General features: G+C 36.3%; 1 protein-coding gene across 1 annotated transcript in view; it reads right to left on the reverse strand.

Annotated features, from left to right (window-relative positions):
- Positions 1–3,005: 3,005 nt before the first annotated feature.
- The window catches only part of WDR17 (WD repeat domain 17), a 116,254-nt gene continuing 100,114 nt past the window's right edge, over positions 3,006–19,145 (reverse strand). Inside the window, 6 exon segments of the mRNA XM_049771315.1 lie at positions 3,006–3,150; positions 5,705–5,888; positions 6,114–6,212; positions 12,299–12,400; positions 13,409–13,511; positions 14,157–14,298. Of these exon segments, the coding sequence (XP_049627272.1) occupies positions 3,031–3,150; positions 5,705–5,888; positions 6,114–6,212; positions 12,299–12,400; positions 13,409–13,511; positions 14,157–14,298 (750 nt within the window). The 3' untranslated portion in view covers positions 3,006–3,030.

Here is a 19,145-nt window from a genome sequence, read left to right on the forward strand (position 1 = left end):
CCTCCTAAGCAATGCCAGGACTAATTCCTGAGTGCAGAGTCAGGAGTAATATCTGATCACTGTCGGTTGTGGCACCCTCCCCCTCAAAAGTTGATTCATATTCAATATCATATGCCCCTGGATATCATAAGCTATGTATATTTATGGGCACTGTTAATAACTTTTCAAAATGGGTGGGATTCAGAATCTTAATTTTGACTACTATCACATATGCTTTAAATGGAAATCTAATTAATTAGGCACTTAAGATTAACTTGTGTTTTTCACTTGCCAATTACTCTATGTGGTTCTGAGATGTTACATTGATGGCTGGATCACATTAATAATCACAAATTGATTTTATTTAGATATTCCAGAAAAGTGCCGTGATTCACCTAGAGAAAATATTGGGAAGGACATGACTAACTCGTGTTTTAAATATCCCATCATGTTTCTCAGAAGCAAAGAAAATTTCCCAGGAAAAGCTTTCCTTGAAGGATGATGTGACTGTCTCTTGCCATACGACAATCTTTTGCCATACTCAAAAGTTACAAAGGACGTGTTTCAACAGCAGTAAATTAAAACAGTGTTTTATCCAGTAACTGAGCCGGAGAATGATTTTTTATCTTTAAACCAGCAAAAATTCTGTGTCCACATTTCTAAAAATATGGATACACTGTTTATTCATGAAAATTAATAATGAAAAATGCCTATAAATTAAAAAAGCTACTGTTTTCTGCTTAGTTAAGCTATTAAATATAGTCAGTTAAGTGACATGCTTCCATAAATAACTGAGATAAAAATTGAATTTATGACTGTTGGTTTACACCTTATTTTAACCAAAACCAAGATCATCCCTGGTTTCTTTGTATGTTTGTTTACAACTTGGATTTATCCCCAGAGATTGTCTTACTTGTGAACCTGAGTGGGTTTACTGCCCCACCTAGGGGTGGTCTCTATACTCAAAAATGGTGGTTTTGGCAGGCAGCAGTCACTCCATGCTAGAAAGAAGACCTCCAGACTACTCGTGTTTTAGCCTCAGCCTGGTTTTTATTTCACCACTCAATCTTGATTCAGACTCATTCACTTGGGGTTGGAGATAAGGCACATGGGATGATTTTACATATGACTGAACATTATAGAAATCAAAGGAGAGTCAACTAGCATCCAATTCTGATTCTAGACAGAATGGGGATGGTCATTTATTTATGTGCAAAGGAAAAATTCAGTGTTGGGAACATGGCTCAGCTGTACATTACATCTTGAAAGTGTGAGGCCTAGACCCAATTCTCCAAACTTTAGCCTCCCCAATTCCAAAGATGTGCAAATTTTTTGTATATTTTCTATATAAAATATAATTTTCCTATATTCATTAAATACAGAATATATATTTATATTCATTAAAAATAAAGAATATAACAATTGCTTGATATGTGTGAATGAATTTAATGTGGTCTTTTGTGTACTAAAAAGTATTTGATGTTTATTTTTTGGGGCCATATCCAGAGGTATCCGGGCTTACTCATGGCTCTGAGTTCAAGAATCTCTCCTAATGGGGCTTCAGGGAGCACATAAGGTTCTGGGGATCAAAACTGGGTCAGCAGTGTGCAACACAAGTGCCTTACACACTGCTCTACCTCTCTAGCCTCCCTAAGGATTTTTTCTTTTTGGTCACAACTGGTCACGCTCATGACTTACTGCTACTGGGTTCGTACTCAAGATTTACTCCTGGCAGCATTCTAAGGACCATATGAGACACTGGAAATGGAACCTAGCCCATCAGCATATAAGGCAAGCATCCTACCTACTGTACATTTCTCTAACCCCTTAGGGTATATTTGAAGTGCAAAGGGTAGGCTTTTCAGGAAACTAAAATAGGATTTAGACGATCACTTTATGCATTTTAAATTTTGCTGCCAGATATAGAACCCAGGGCCTCAATTACTCAAGGAAAGCATTTACCACGACAACACATCCTGGATGTGTGAATAAATTTAATGTGATCTTGTGTGTACTTAAGAGTATTTGATGTTTGTTTTTTTGGGCCATACCCACAGGTGCTAATGGCTTACTCATGACTCTGAATTCAAGAATCTCTCCTAATGGGGCTCCAGGAAGCATATAAGGTGCTGGAGATCAAAATTCATTTAGCAGTGTGCAACACAAGTGCCTTACCCACTAATCTATCTCTCTAGCCTCCCTAAGGTTTTTTTCGTTTTGCCACTACTGGCCATGCTGTGTTCAGGGATGACTGACTGTGTTCAGGGATCACTCCTTACAAAAAAGAGGGGAACCATATTAAGTGCTAGGGACTAAACCCAGGTCTATCAAATTCAAGGCAAACACTGCATAGATGTATTATCAGTCTGGCCTCATGCATTTTGTTGTTTTTACCATCATATTTTTAATTTATTTATCACCTATTACCTTATACTTGGATGATTTGAATTCAGATAAAGAAAATCCTTGGTAATATTTTCTTTAAAAAAAGATGATTTAGAGTAGTATTGGTACATCTACTTTTTGATATTTATTGAACTTAGAGATGAATACTTCACAATGAACTAAAAACTAGAAGTTTACTACATATTTTATAAAGAACTAAGATATATAATAACTTGAAGATTACTTAATAGTCCTAATATTTTGATATGTAGATGTAATCATTTGCCAAATATTCATTAGGTGCTTACTATATGTGAAGCATTATTCTAGATATTGCAGTCTTTTATATACTTTAAAGGTTAAACATATGGCTCCTTTTATGTTTTCTGAAACTATTTTGTGCTGTTTTATATCATTTAGTCTTTAAGAATTTAAATATTACCTTACTTCCAAAAAAGAGCTACTGTAGAGAAGACACCTAATTGTCTTGAAATTATATAAATATTTTATTTATTGAAGTTATGAATAAAATCAAGGGATAATCCACACCACCCTCCCTCCCTCTTCTTCACAACCTTTGGTTTTAGACAACAAAGGATAAAGTAATCCTAACCCTTAAAAGTACCTCTTTACAAAAATAATTAAGCATAAAAAAAACCCTCTCTGTCAAAAGGGATTGAGCCGTATTCCAGTCCCTAAAGGTGAGAACGGGTTCACTTTTGCCCACATCAAAGCATCATTCAGTGAGATCACAGACTTTCCATCTTCAAGGAAAAATACAGGGCCCTAGACAGAGAAAGATGGAAAAAAATCAGATCGTAAATTATCAACACACAATAGTACGGAAAAGAACAAATGTAGAAATGAAAAGATTAGGTATTATGAATACTACAATTTGCAGAAACATTAAAAATATACATTCATATCTTTCAAAATAGAATTCAGTTTCCTGATTTTAATTTTTTTAATGCTCTAGTGCTACCAATGAAAACAGGCACTGTTAATCTATGAATTTCCATAGTTTACTTTATAATGGCATTTATCTATGCTTTATAATACTCTTGAATTTTCTTCACTATTTTAATCAAAAACATACATAGATACAGCTAGGGAAATTACTTAATTTCCCAAACAGCCAGAATCTGTTTTTCAGAAGCGAAAAATGAACTGCTAAGCATCTGAATGTATATAACTTAAATCAGATAAATCATTTGACTTATCATTTAGTTATATTAGTTATTTTATCAGAACTAAAAGTAAAAAAAACCCAAGCCTTCCTAACTATATTTATAGTTTTTGGGTCTTTACAGGAGTAACCTTGTTTAAAATGCAATAAAAATATCAATTCTTAATTTTGTTATAAAGTTATTATGTTTCAGTGGTATCTGTTGCTAGAAATTATTTCTGTCTTCTCAACTATCATACGAAGTATACAATGTCCAATTAAGTTATTAATTTAAAAATGCTCATAGCTAGAACCAGGAAACATTAAATTTTAGTTGAAATAAAAAAGATCCTGAAATAAAACTCACTCTCTAAATTAGTAATTTGCACTTTGCATATATGAGATAATTAGCAGATTCTTTTTTCTCTATATTTTTTTGGATGTTTGGACTACAGTGGTGGTGTGAAAAGTTCATAGTGTGACCAATATGTGGTACCAGGGATTCAAATGTTTACTCCTTGTTCTACCTCTCCTGCTCTGGGCAGAATCTTTCTGAGTCTGAGTTTGGATGCTGAGAGATGGATAACAGATGGCAGATATCAACCATTTAACTAAAGCAGATAAAGAGGCACTTCAAAGGAAGAACATAAAAAGGGCCCAAATGCTTAGAAATGGGACAGAGAATGTCACTAAAGACATTATTCTTTTTTTTTTGGGGGGGGGGTCACACCCGGCAGTGCTCAGGGGTTACTCCTAGCTCTGCACTCAGAAATCGCTCCTAGCAGGCTCTGGGGACCATATGGGGTGCTGGGATTAGAACCACCACCTGTCCTGAGTTGGCTTCCTGCAAGGCAAACACCCTACTGGCTGTGCTATCTTTCTGACTCCTAAAGTTCTTATTCTTGAAAATGAAAAAGGTGGTTTTTAGTTTTGGTTTGGGCTGTTATGTTCTGAATTTGCTACTTTAGTTCTAGATTCTAAACATAAATGAAAAATAAGCATGTGAGGACCAAAGTAATAGACAATACAGTGGGTAAGGAGTTGCCTTGCAGATGGCTGACCTAGGTTTGAATCCCAGCATCCCATATGGTTCCCTGAGCCCACCAAAAGTAATTCCTGAGTAAAGGGTTAGAAGGGACCCCAGAGCACTGGCCCCAATCCCTCTCCAAATATGGCCTCAAGGGGAGTTGGGGCCATATTTGAAGAGTGATTTGTATATGTGTGTATACATTTATATGCACGTATATGTATATACATGCATATATATATGTATACATACAGATGTATACATGTATACAAATATAGATGTACACAAGCTGTGTTTGAGCATATACTGGTTTGCATTGCTAAAGTTAGGGTTTACAATTTTGGGCAATTTATTTTTAAGTGCTTGTGCAGTATTACTCTTTTCACTTTGAACCCTAACATATCAGTATTAGAAAATAAAAACACACTGTAGACATATAGAACAATTGGCTCTGTAGCTTAGTAAATGGTTTATATTATTGAAAGGTAGAACTTTAGTTTCATGGATATTTAACTTCAGTGACTTCACAGGCTGCTCCTGGCTTTGAGATAATGAAGACTGCATTATTTTCTCCAGATAATGGCACCCCTGGGTCACATCAAAAGACTCTAGCATCATTACTCATTATTACTTTGATTATACATTGGAGAACAGTTCTTGGGAATATCCAGCCTTTATGAGTGATCTTAATAATTTTTAATGGCTGGAAAGTTTAGTTAAGCCAGTGTAAGAATTTGCCTAATATACTACGAACATTTATTAGTTTATAACTGCTTTATGTTTATAAAACAAAAGGAGACTATAAAACTAAATTTAATCTATGGAGATATAATTTATAATTTATTGATTGTTCTTTTCTTTCTCTTATTTAATTTCCTCAGGCTATGATCTTTATGCAATTTAAAGATCATTTGCTACTAAGTAAACACAAAGTACTCTATTGCATGAATTACTTTACAATAATAGTATAAAGCTTATCACTTTACATTTAAAGGAAATTGACTATTTTCATGACATAGAAGCATTTAAAGGCAAGATGTATCTCTATAGGGGACTAATTTTTATTCAGATGATCTATTTCAAGCTGTTTCAAGAAACAAGTAAAGAAAAGCAAGCATGCACAATTTGTGCCTGACATTAGGAAGTACCTGAATTTTTAATCCTGTAAGACAAGAGATGTGATTATCGGAATGGCTCGGAAGATTTGACCCAGTGACGTAGTCTGGCCCAACAATTCCCTGAAACAGTTCTGCTTGCAGCTTCTTTAATAACGTGGCATACACCATTCTTTGTGAATTAGAAGGGGGTGTCGCTGGAAACTCTTCTGATAACCTACATTTTCAACAGATGTCACACTTTGACTTTCACAGAATCACAGTGCTCAAGCTTTAGTTTAGAAATGACCCTCCCCAGTGAAATTGATAAAGCAGTTTAAAAAGGCAAGGAAGAGGAGAAATACTATCAGATTATTACCTAATATATGCTACATGAGCCCAGATTCATTATTCCACTAAAATCAATGAGATATCTCCCAATTTTTCTATCAGAATTACTCACCAGCTGGGGCACTTCGTACATGCTCTCCACGCTTCCAATTCCTCAGAAAGATGCTCAATCTTTAATGGAACTGACACCTCCCGACGTTTTAATAACTGACTGAAACATGAGGAAGAAAATAATACCAGACATCCAAACCTCACACATCAAATCATCCAATATACTTAATTTTTTCCAGCCCCTAGAGACTTCTAAATTTTTTTTTAATTTTGTTTGTGGCTAGGGCCACACCTAGCAATGATCAGGGATTGCTCCTAGCTCTGTGTTCAGGAATTACACTGGGAGAGTCCAGGGAGAGCCACTTAGGAGGACTGGAATTTAATCCAGAAAGGCCAGTACAAGGCAAAAATCCTCCCTGCTATGATAGAGTTAGTGATAACACTATCGCTCTGGGTCTTGATTGTATTTCTAATATAATTTAAGTAGGTGCAATCTTAGGTTTAATAATTCTTTTTCAAAACTGTATGCATGCACCTAGGGACAGAGGGGCTTAGGCTTTAATCATTTGTGCACACACATATGTGTATTTATCCATCTATTCACTTGCATATTTAGCATTTAAATCCCTAGAAAGTTAATGAGCTCAACAAATAATGGTCATGCAAGAGTTTGAGCTAGGAAGCAGATGGATAACTCCATAATGTGCCAAGAATGCTTAGACAGGACAAGCTGAGCTAATAGCCACATGTGTCTACTTTGGGCTCAGAGGAATCTACATCAAAAATGCTTGTTAGGACCTTTTCCCCTTTTGGAGAAGTCTGTGGTCTTAAATACATCCTTCCATCTCTGTCTCTTTCTCTCTCTCTTCTCACAGTTTTCTAAGAAAATTCATCTTACTATTTTACCTCATATCAAAAAATAAAATGCATGTTAAGAGTAAGAAAGCAAGCGGGCAAACACTAAGAAAATAATGTCAACTAACAGACATAAAAATACTGGGGCTAGAGCGAAAGCATATCAGGTAGAGCATTGTCCTTGCATAAGGAAGATTGGGTATGATCCTGGAATTCCATATAGTCCTTGAATCCTTCAGGAGTGATTTCTGAGCACAGAACAAGGAGTTAGCACTGATAACTGCTGGATATGCCCCCCCAAATTTTTTGAAAAGAGATATGTATAAAAATCAAAACCAGGGGCCAGAGAGATAGCATGGAAGTAAGGCATTTGCCTCACATGCAGAAGGTCGGTGGTTCGAATCCTGGCATCCCATATGATCCCCCGAGCCTGCCAGGAGTGATTTCTGAGCTCAGGAGTAATCCCTGAGCACTGCCGGGTGTGACCTCCCTCCCCCCAAAAAAACCCCCAAAAAACCACATTAGCAGTAATATATTAATGTTGTAGATAGAAAACCACAAAAACATGGTATTGGTGGGATTTAAATAAAAAATATACTAATTCTAATTTCCATAAGACATTACAGACTTGATATATTTTAAGAAACTAATTAGATCAAGTTTAAAAAGAGGTTTAGAAAATAAAAAAGACTAAGAAAGACTTTAGAAATTTTATTTCTAAATTAATAAATTACTAGAAATAAATAAGTTTCTGCAATTTTCTTGGGGGGGTAGGGTGTTCTTTGGGATACAGCTGGTGGCATTTAGGGCTGACTCCTGGCTCTATACTCAGGGAAGATTCTTAGGGCTCAGGTGACCATATGTGGTGGTTTGGGTTCAAGTGGGTTTGGTCACCTGCAAAGCAAGACCTTCTTCCCTGCTCTCTCTCTCTCTCTCTCTCTCTGTTTTTTGTAGCTCACAATTATGGTTACTTTCCTTGGCTTTTCATTGTACTGGGACCTAAGAATTAGGAATAATCTATTCCAGAATTCTTCCTTTCTCACACATCCAAATCTAACATTTTATTCATATTATATCAAATAATGACTAACTCATTATTTAACCCTGGAACAATACACTTAAAAATTCTTGTTGACTGTGTGGCTACTGCCAAAGTGGCATCTTGAAATGTTGTGGTTTCCCTGTCAACCAATTTGCAGTTGGAAAGTAATTTATCTGCCTCACAGTTTCGTTAGCCAGAAAACAATTGAAAATGAAGAGGAAATGAAAGGGAAATAGGTTGAGGGAACACCAGAATAAAAGATCCAGAAACAGCTTATGAAAGAACAGGGAAGTATTAATAATTTAATTTGGCTGGAGTAGAAAATAAGTAAAGACTCCAGTGGGCAACAAAAAGGCTCAGTACTATGAACCTTTCACACTTGACTGATGCTTTAGAATGCTGAGAGACGAGGGAGAGTCTGTAACCCATTAAGGAAGGGTGTCCCAGAAATTCAAACAGGAGACGTTTCAGGAATTTGTATATAGATTGAAAATATACAACAGTGAGACAGATGGAAGGCTCTGATGATGATAGTTGAAGACAGTGTCTACTGAGTTTCAGAAAATGAAAAAGTGGGCATACAGGAATTTGCTAAAATTACTGGGTGTTGATTATGAAGAGATTAACATGAAATGATGTCCCTGATAATTTAGTTATGGGTAATATGAATGATACTATCCAAAGATATAGATGTATCTTTGAGAACATCTTCATTTTAAGAATGTTGAATTTAAGGTGAGAGTCTAAAAAGCTGTTGACTATATATACATATGATCTGAGAACAGGCAATGCCAGAATATTAAAGTTAGTAAACTCTGTTGTGGTGACAGGTAAATAATGAAAAGGGTGAGATTTCTGAAGGACAGTAGAAAGCAACAGGAGAGATGAGGGGTAGAGATGAGGAGAGGAGATCTGGAGGAGCAGGGAACATGGGAAAAAGAAAGGAGAGGCCTAAGGACCAACAAATAAAACTTCAGGGAGTGAGAATGAGGAAAACAAGGTACATAATACAAGACAACAAAGATATATTTGGTGGAGAAAATTTTTAAGTGAGGGACTTCTTAAATTTCTCTTTCTAACATATGTTATGTGGACCCAACTTAGATTCCAGGTAATTAGACAGCGACTGTCCAACACTGAACTCTAGATCCCAGACATAGAACTGACAGTTCTCCACAACAGCTCCAGGAACCAAACTCCCTCTGGGACATTTATAATACTGCTCTGACACCAACATATGCCAGTTGTGATATGACATCCTGACAATGAAGAAATGGCAACAACTTGGTCAAGAGCAGGTTGTCTTACCTCACCTCCTAACAATAAGATGAAATCAGAAGACATGTCATCCTTTGATTTGTACAAAAGCCAAGTTCACTATCTACAGAAGACTGACTGTGACAACCATGACTGAGCAGAACTTATCCTGGGACCAATAAAAAAGACCCTATTCTAGGCCTTGGCTTATGATCAGTACAACAACCAAGATCTCTAATTCCAGACAACTGCAACTGAGCAGATCTTTTGGAAACATAATGAAAGACTGTATTTTATGGTTCGTCCTAGGATCAGGGCTAAAACCAAGACACCCCACTACAGAAGACTGATTAAAACAGTGATGATTAAGATGATTAAACAGTGATGAACAGAACTTCTAGAATCATAAAGACAGACTCCATTCTAGGCTCCATCCTTTGACCTGTGCAAATACCAAGATTTCTAGCTACAGAGGCTTGATTTTATCATCCACGACGGAGCGGAAAGTTTCCAGACACCACAAAAGGACTTAGAGGAGAGTAAAAGAACATGTATGGAGCCTGTAGTTATTCCCATGACAGTTTACTTCAAAGGCAGAGAAAGCTTGTATCTCTTAGGCCAAGAGAATTCCCTTTCTAATTTCCCCAATATTTACTGTGCCTATGCGAAGAAGAAGAAGGAGGAGGAGGAGGAGGAGGAGGAGGAGGAGGAAGAAGAAGAAGAAGAAGAAGAAGAAGAAGAAGAAGAAGAAGAAGAAGAAGCACAATTAATTTATTTTTGGTTTTGTTATTGTTGTTTTTTCCCCAACCCCCGTGATTGATTTTTTTTGTGTGTGTGCTTTGTTTTGTTTTTATTTCAGGACCGTGGTTATTGTGTGGTTGTTGTCTTTATTGCTATGGTGTTTTTTTCTTTATTTTTGTTATGTCTTTCTTCCTTTTTCCTTCTCTTAAATTGATATTTGTAGCCTCTAGAAGGACACTTTCCATTTTTTGCTTGTTTGATTTTTGCCCCATTTAATTTTTATTTTCCCTTCTTTCCTTCAAATAGAACCACATAAATTGAAGCATCTTGTTCCACCTCACAAATTGGGGAAATAATGGAGGGTACCAAGACCAAACAGTTGTATGTACATTAAGTAGAAATAAAAAAATGATCAGACTTAAACACCAAATCCAAAACCAAAGACAGCAGAGTCGATACCCAATCTACAACAAGCTAGACACAGGGGGACCACTTATTCTAGCAGCCTGGGGGCTAAAGGAGAGGGATATGGGATGCATGCTGGGAACAGGGGGAGAGGGAGGACAACATTGGTGGTGTGAATGCCCCTGATTCAAAGTCACTATATACCTAAAATTTTACTGTAAATGATTTGTAGTCCACTTTGGTCAAAATAAAAATTATTATAAAAAGTTATCCAGAGATGACAGGATTTATTGATTTATTGTTCTCTTAACAATAAATCAGGGAATGCCCCTGATTCAATGTAGCTATGTACCTAAAATATTACTGTGAAAGATTTGTAATCTACTTTGGTCAAAATAAAAATTAAAAAGAAGAAAAAAATTCTCTTTCTAAAATCATATTTTCCATAACTTAGACATTTTCACAAGTTTCTCTAACCCTAAGCATTTTATACTTGATATTATTTAAATTAACCATTTTCTTTCTTCTTAGTACCAAAGATTTATAGTCAAATAGGTCCCTGAATAATTTTATAATTCTGAATAGTCAATTTGATTGCTTCCTAAGACATTTCTATATTATTAAAAGTTGCCTTTACAACCTGGCTTCTATCTACAGAGGGAATTTTTTTCTGAGTATCCTAGTGGTGTTGATTCCTGCTAATCGTTGGCCTGCTCCAGTTTTCTAGAACCTTCTTCACCTTCATGACAGTGAAAAGTTCGGCGTGAGGAGAATTTGTTTCAAAGATCTCACAGAATGGGTATATAGTTATCTATATACTCAGCATTTATAGCATTGACCTACTATATAATTAAATACATTATTAGAATTAAAATGTAGTAGTTTTTCTAATGGAGGACATTATAAACTTTCTTTTAAATATTCATCTTTTGGGGGCCACAGCGGTGGTACAGGTGGTAGGGCATTTGCCTTGTATGCGCTAACCTAGGAAGGACCGCAGTTTGATCCCCCGGCATCCCATATGATCCCTCCAAGCCAGGAGCAATTTCTGAGCACATAGCCAGGAGTAACCTCTGAGCATCACCAGGTGTGGCCCAAAAACAAACAAAAATTCATCTTCTAATGACTGAAATTCAGCAAGTGGGTATATAACATAGGTGTTTAACTGGTAGATTTTGCCTGAATTTAATATAGAAAACATTTTTGCTACTTAAGAATCCTTTTTACTCTGTTTTACTTCCTATAGAAAAGCCGGAAATTACTCAGTTTCTTGTCTTATTAAAAATCTGTGTCACTACACAGATTTGATGGGCAAGAGGTAGGTATATAAATACTAAAAATAACTTTCCTTCTTTTCCTTCACAAGGTCTTGAAGGAGAAAGTTCTGTCTTTATCCCTCACCGTTTTCTGTTCTTACTGCTTAGAAACCTAGTCATAGAGATTTCTAGAAACTGAGGGTAACTCAAGGAAAAAGTCAAGAACATTAGAATCAAGGGAAGAATCTGGAACCATTATGTAATAGTTGTGAAATTCCCAATGAAAGTGTATCCATTTTAAGAACAACATAAGAACACATACGAATAACAAAACTTTGCATAATCTTTTGCTGTTGTTGTTGCTTGGCCATGCTCGGCAATACTCAGGGATCTGGCTCTGAGCTCAGGGAACACTCCTGGTGTGCTCAGGGAACCATATGGGATGTGTGGGATGGAACCTTAGTTAGTCGTATGCAAGGCAAATTCCTAACCACTTTTCTCTATCACTCTGAATCAAGAAATTTCTATTCTTAAGAGCCTTATTCACTTCTGCTTCACCTAATCATTGATGCTTGAGAGCATATGCCGAGAGAATAAATGGATTCATAAACATAGAACCTCCTGGCTTCTAGGATTTGTCTTCGTGAAGGAAATTTTCTACTTTCACAGTGAAAGAGAAATTGGTTTTACCTCGTGTATTCATAGAGTGCTGGAACAATGCTTCGGTACTGTCTTCTGATAGCCAATAATGCACCAATATAGCCACATAAAATGAGCAATTCATTTCGAGCTCTAAAACACAACAGAAATGTTGCGATCTATAATCTGCAGCATAGAACATTAACATCATTTATTGTTAGTTCACCTGCATCTGTCTATTTTGTTGAAAAATATTCATAACCAAAATTTTTTTGTATTTTTCTAAATTAAAGATGGTTTTTATTCACTGCACATATTCCATTTAGATATTGATGCTAAAACAATTCTTGACTTCTTGATTTTCATTAGTCTCTGACTTGTTCTTCACATGTTTTCTCCCTAAGTAAAACATTTGGTAACATTTAGGCATTATCCCCAGAAGATTGTATAAACTGTAAGAGTGTTAAAAGATGTCCACTGTATTAGCCTAAGTGTCACAGCATTTGGCATCAGCACAACCATGCGGGATTTCAGAGCCTTTATTCCAAAGAATGAAGAGTCTCTAAGGGCTTTAAAGTAAATGGAAACGATGTTCTTTGTGGTATCTGAGTTCTAATTATATGCTCTAGTATTTTCTATTATCCTAGTATTCTTGGTACATAATAAATATTTCATAGATTTGACTCCTAGTTTCTTAGGTGCAAAGTATTTATAAGCTTTGCATTTGCTCTGATTGATCCAATATGCATGTATTCACATGCCCTAGTATTCACACATCCAATATTACTAAGAGGGAGAACGATGACTTCTAAATTCTGTCTCAAATTAAAACCTGTAATTTTTACTAAGGTTAAAATATAAAGCTAAATTCTATAAGGCAGCCACATTTCATAGATCTCTTTTTTCCCTCAGGGGGTATACCTGGATGTATTCATGAGCAATATCTGGCTTTGTGTTCAGAAATCATTCCAAATGGGTCTTGGGAGCTGTACTGGGTGTTGGCGATTGAAATAGACTTAGCTGTGCACAAGACAAGATCCTTATCTGCTGTACTATCTCTCTGGCCCCAACCATTATTATGATAAACCTCAACAAAAAGAACATAACCATGTTAACATGCTACATAGGCAGAGTTGTATATTTTGGAGATAAAATACTCACACAGTACAGGTATGTAAGACTAATTTTTCAGTACGGATATAACTCAGGAGGTCAAGGACAGGGTATATGGTATCCAAAGTCCAACTTGATCTATTCATGTGTTCTGGAAAATTAAAACCAAATAAAATGTCTTATAGACAATATTGTTCAGACATATTCATATAATCAATGACTTCTTATTTTGATCTTGGGGCTATCTACAGTGGTGCTCTGGAGTTTCTCCTGATTCAGTACTTAGGCGAGCTCTCCTAGTCATGCTTGGAAACCATGCGTTGCTAAAACTTGAGACTCCTCCATGCAGTATTTGCTCTCTTCGTGGCTGAGCTTCACTGAATTCTTACCCTAGAATATGTTCTTTCCTACTCAATTCTGCCCATCTGTGCCTTTTGATGGGGTCAAACCTAGCTGTTTGTAGCACTCCAGGACCATTGGCATCTATGGGTGGTCTACACAAGGGGTGGTTCATACAATGGGTTGTCTACACCTAGCAGTGCTCAGCTATAAGATACCAAAGGAACATTTGGTTCTGACCTGGAATTCTCTCCCTGGCTTCACTGTCCCTCCCTTATTTTCTACATCTCACACCCGTCTCTGTGCTCTCAGATCCTGATCTACAAATAGCAATGATTCTCCTTTTTAAATGTACAAAGGTGAGTGGGTAATTTTGAGACTGACTTCTTATAGGAATGCAAAAAAAAATCAAGTTAAAGAGTAGATTTTAAAATTATTCTACCAACTTGAAACTTACCTTTTATGAAGTCGATACCAATTGGAAGAGCTTTTTCTGGTTCTTGACTTAATAAGTAATACTTCACAGTTTCCAATATATTGCCATCTGCATGAGCTAGCTCAGCTAACTCCATGCACTCTTCTACTGGGGGGAGCTTGCACTAGGAAGCAATTGGTATAGTGCCAGTGTCAGTACAATTTAGAGGAATAAAAACACAAGGACACTCCTTTTGCTTATTTTGGGGCAACACCTAGGACCACTCAGGAGTTACTCCTAGCTCTGAGCTCAAAAATCAGTCCTGGTAATGCTCAGATGGGATGCTGGGGATAGAACCAAGACTGGCTATGTGCAAGGCAAATGACCTACACACTGTGTTATCACTCTGGCCCAGGACTTAATCTTTTTGATCTGATGAGTAGTATATTTTTCTTAATTTTCAAAGTAGATATAAATAAAACAATCTATACAAACATATAATTATGGTAGAAAATATTAGCTATAATTTCTGTTACATTTCATCACAGATACTTTTTTTTTTTTGAGGAGGAGTACAAATAGTAGGGCTCAGGGCTTATTCTTAGTTCTGTGCTCAGAGATCAATCCTGGTAGGATTGGGGGACCATAAGGGGTACTGTGGATTGAATTTAGGTCAGGCACATAAAAGTCAATTGGTTTAGCAGCTGTATTATCTGTCTGGCTTCACAAATACACTTTTATCATATTCATAAAGGAGGAGAAAGTAAAATTTCCTGGTTGTGATATAGAATTAGTAGCAGTAAATTTTGGTTAAATTTCACTTAGCAAAATTAAATGCTGGCATTTGTTGTTTTAGAACAAATGAACTAACAGGTGTTACACCCCAATCAGGAAGGGCACACATCAGAAAAGTGTTGCACTCCTGAAAAAGAATTATTTGCCAACAAGGCACGCTTAGAGCAGTCAAAATCAGTTGACCCTTTGCATGGAGTGTTTGGTCATAATTCTAAAGTGGCTGTAACTATCTCTCTCTTTATTTTTGACCATTATTAGAAATCAGGCCTTAGTAATTCTTTCTAACAAAGGAGGACAGTACAAATCCCGCCAAAAGTCTCCCATTGACCAGCTCTTGTGATCTTTGCTACTTTGGCGCCAAGATCATGTTTTTCCCAAAACTTAGCTCATAGTAAAGCAATTTTCAGTTTTCCCCAAAAACTCTAAAACATTTCTCTCTCTTCCCACTTCCCTGAAAATTACCTGTTTTCTCCTGCTTACCCAAAACAAAGCAAACCCACAACAAACTTCTTTTCACCTTCAGTATTGGTTCTTTAATATGCAAATTTTAGCCATGGTCTTTCATTCTGTTTCCCTAACCATCTCCTACCTTCTTTGATCTCCAAAATTACACCCTGCATTCCAAAGCTCAACCCTTAAAAGTCACCCAGCTCAAAAAATAAACTTGTCTTCGTCTTTTTAGACGCAAGTCCCCATGCATTCTGTGTGGTCTCATTCATTTCATATTTCATAATTCATTATTCCATATTCGCCTCTTCGTGCTCCCGCTTGACTCTCAGTGGGAAAATAAACTCACTAAGGTTATGCTTAGGAGCTTTTTTATCTCATCAGGATAAAACAGTCCGCAGCAAACAGGACTTAAAATTTATTAAATGCTGAAATCACAAAAGACCCACACTTATATGTTATGTTCTCCATAGCACATTTAATTTCCTCTGGCCTTTGAAACAATACAGTTTTATTCCAAATAGAAGACAAAAAATTCACATGCTTTAAAAAATTTAACTTTGACATTTTGAAGTGCCAGAAAAAGGAGAGGTACAGCTTCTGAAATTCTATTTAGAAATGTAAGAATATAAAAAGTAGAAGACACAAAATACTATAATCCCATTTTTTCAAAATATTATTGTTCCATTAACTTTCCAAATATTTTGTTACATCAACTTTATATTTTTCAAATTGTAGTGTTCAAATTTATTGGTTTGTTTTAGACCAACCCTTTATAATAAATACTTTAGAGCACCATCTCACCAGTATTTATTTGGTCCCTACTGAGATAAACATATTGTGAAAAACATCTTGTGTTGAATCCAAATGATGTGACTTATAATTAAGTCTTCTCTAACATTTTACACTCTCCCTCTCTTCTCACCTCTGTACAAACATTCTCCATGACTAAAAATGTTAATTAATTCCTTTATTAAATTCATATTTATGTTGTTTCATTATTATATAAATAAAATACTTGGATATCACAATTTCATTTTTGTTTTTAATATATTTATTTAAACACCATGATTACAAATATAATTGTAGTTGAGTTTCAGTCATGTGAAAAACACCCCCCATCACCAGTGCAACATTCCCATCACCAATGTCCCAAATCTCTCTCCTCCCCACCCACCCCCACCTGTACTTTAGACAGGCTTTCTACTTCCCTTATTCATTCACATGTTATGATAGTTCTCAATGTAGTTATTTTTCTAACTGCACTCATCACTCTTTGTGGTGAGCTTCATGCCATGAGCTGGACCTTCCAGCCCTCCTCTCTTTTGTATCTGAGAATTATTGCAAAAATGTCTTTTTTTTTAAAAAAAAAAAAAACCCATAGATGAGGAAGATTGTTCTGCATCTCTCTCTCTCTCTCTCTCTCTCTCTCTCTCTCCCCCCCCTCTGGCTTATTTCATTCAACGTAATAGATTCCATGTACATCCATGTATAGAAAAATTTCATGACTTCATCTCTTGATGGCTGCATAATATTTCATTGAGTATCTGTACCACAGTTTCTTTAGCCATTCATCTGTTGAAGGGCATCTTGATTGTTTCCAGAGTCTGGCTACTGTAAATAGCACTGCAATAAATATAGTGTGAGGAAGGTATTTTTGTATTGTATTTTTGTGTTCCGAGGGTACATCCCTAGGGTGGTATAGCTGGATTGCACGGGAGCTCTATTTCCAGTTTTGGGAGGAATCTCCATATTGCTTTCCATAAAGGTTGGACTAGACAGCATTCAAACTAGCAGTGGCTAAGAGTTCCCTTTTCTCCACATCCCCGCCAGCATTGGTTGTTCTCATTTTTTGTGATATGTGTCAATCTCTGTGGTGTGAGATGGTACCTCATAGTTGTTCGTATTTGCATCTCCCTAATGATTAGTGACGTGGAGCATTTATTCATGTACTTTTTGGCCATTTGTATTTTTCCTTTGACAGAGTGTCTGTTCATTTATTCTTCCCATGTTTTGATGGGATTGGATGTTTTTTTTCTTCTATAGTTCTGTCAGTGCCTTGTATATTTTGATATTAGCCTCTTATTTGAAAGGTATTGGGTGAATAGTTTCTCCCAATCACTGGGTGGCTCTTGTATCCTGGGCACTATTTCTTCTGAGGTGCAGAAGATTCTCAGCTTAATATATTCCCATCTGTTTATCTCTGCTTCCACTTGTTTGGAGAGTGCTCTTTCCTCCTTAAGGATGCCTTAAGTCTCAATGTTCTGGAGTGTTTTACCTATGTTTTGTTCTATATACCTTATGGTTTCAGGTCTGATATCAAGGTCTTTAATTCATTTGGATTTTACCTTTGTACATGGTGTTAGCTGGGGGGTCTGAGTTGCTTTTTTGCAAGTGGCTAACCAGTTGTGCCAACACCACTTGTTGAAGAGGCTTTCCTAACTCAGTTTAGAATTTCTTGCTCCTTTATCAAAAATTAGGTGATTACATGTCTGGGGAACATTCTCTGAGTACTCAAGCCTATTCCACTGATCTGAGGATCTCTTTTTATTCCAATACTATGCTGTCTTGATAACTATTGCTTTGTAATACAGTTTAAAGTTGGGGAAAATAATGCCTCCCATATTCCTTTTCCCAAAAGATTATTTTAACTATTCGAGGTGTTTATTTCAGAAGTGTTTGATCCACTTCTTTGAAGAATGTCATAGAGTATTGTTAGGGTATCTTTTCACATTAAATATGTATAATGCTTTGGGGAGTATTGCCATTTTAATAATGTTACTCCTGCCAAACCATGAGTAGGGTGTTTCCATTTCATAATATCCTCTCTTATTTCTTGGATCAGGGTTTTATAGTTTTCTTTGAATAGGTCCTTCATGTCTTTGGTCAAGTTGATTCTAAGATATTTGAGTTTGTGTGACACTAATGTGAATGGGGTTGTTTTATTAATGTCCATTTCTTCCCTATCATTATTGGTGTATAAAATGGCCACTGATTTTTGTGTGTTAATTTTGTAGCCTGTCACATTGATATATGAATCTATTGTTTCTAGAAGCTTTTTGGTAGACTCATTAGGATTTTCTAAGTAGAGTATCATGTCATCTTCAAACATTGAGAGCTTGACTTCTTCCTTTCCTATCTGGATTCTCTTGATATCTTTTTCTTGCCTAATCACTATAGCAAGTACTTCCTGTACTATGTTGAATAGGAGTGGTGAGAGAGGACAAACTTGTAGCAGAATTTAGAGGAAAGGCTTTTAGTTTTTCTCCATTGAGGTTAATATTTGCCATGGGTTTGTGGTAGATGGTCTTAACTATATTGAGGAAGGTTCCTTTTATTCCCATCTTGCTGAGAGTTTTGATCAAGAATGAGTGTTGGACCTTATCAAATGCTTTCTCTGCAGCTATTGATATGATGATGCTGGTTTTTAGGATATGATCTAGTGGTTGAGGGCCTGTCTTTAATAAATTACAGCTAACTGAGTACAGTCAGACGAGTCCACATTAACATGAACCTGTGACCTTGATACAAGACTGCAGACAGCATCATCTGGTGAAAATCATATGCTTTGAGCTCCCTGACACAGTCTCAAAAGTCTTTTTATTAAATTATTATTTGTTTGTTTTTGTTTGGGGGCTACACCTGGCAGCACTCAGGAGTTACTCCTGGCTTCTTCACTCAGAAATCAATTCTGGCAAGCTTTGGGGATTCTAGGAGAAGTTGGGGAAAGTGGGAAAAGGTCCTCCTCAATGTGCTATTGTGCTGGCTCCTCTAAAACCCTTTCTAAGT

Source organism: Suncus etruscus, chromosome 4 (genome assembly GCF_024139225.1).
Source record: "Suncus etruscus isolate mSunEtr1 chromosome 4, mSunEtr1.pri.cur, whole genome shotgun sequence".
NCBI classification, from domain to species: domain Eukaryota; kingdom Metazoa; phylum Chordata; class Mammalia; order Eulipotyphla; family Soricidae; genus Suncus; species Suncus etruscus.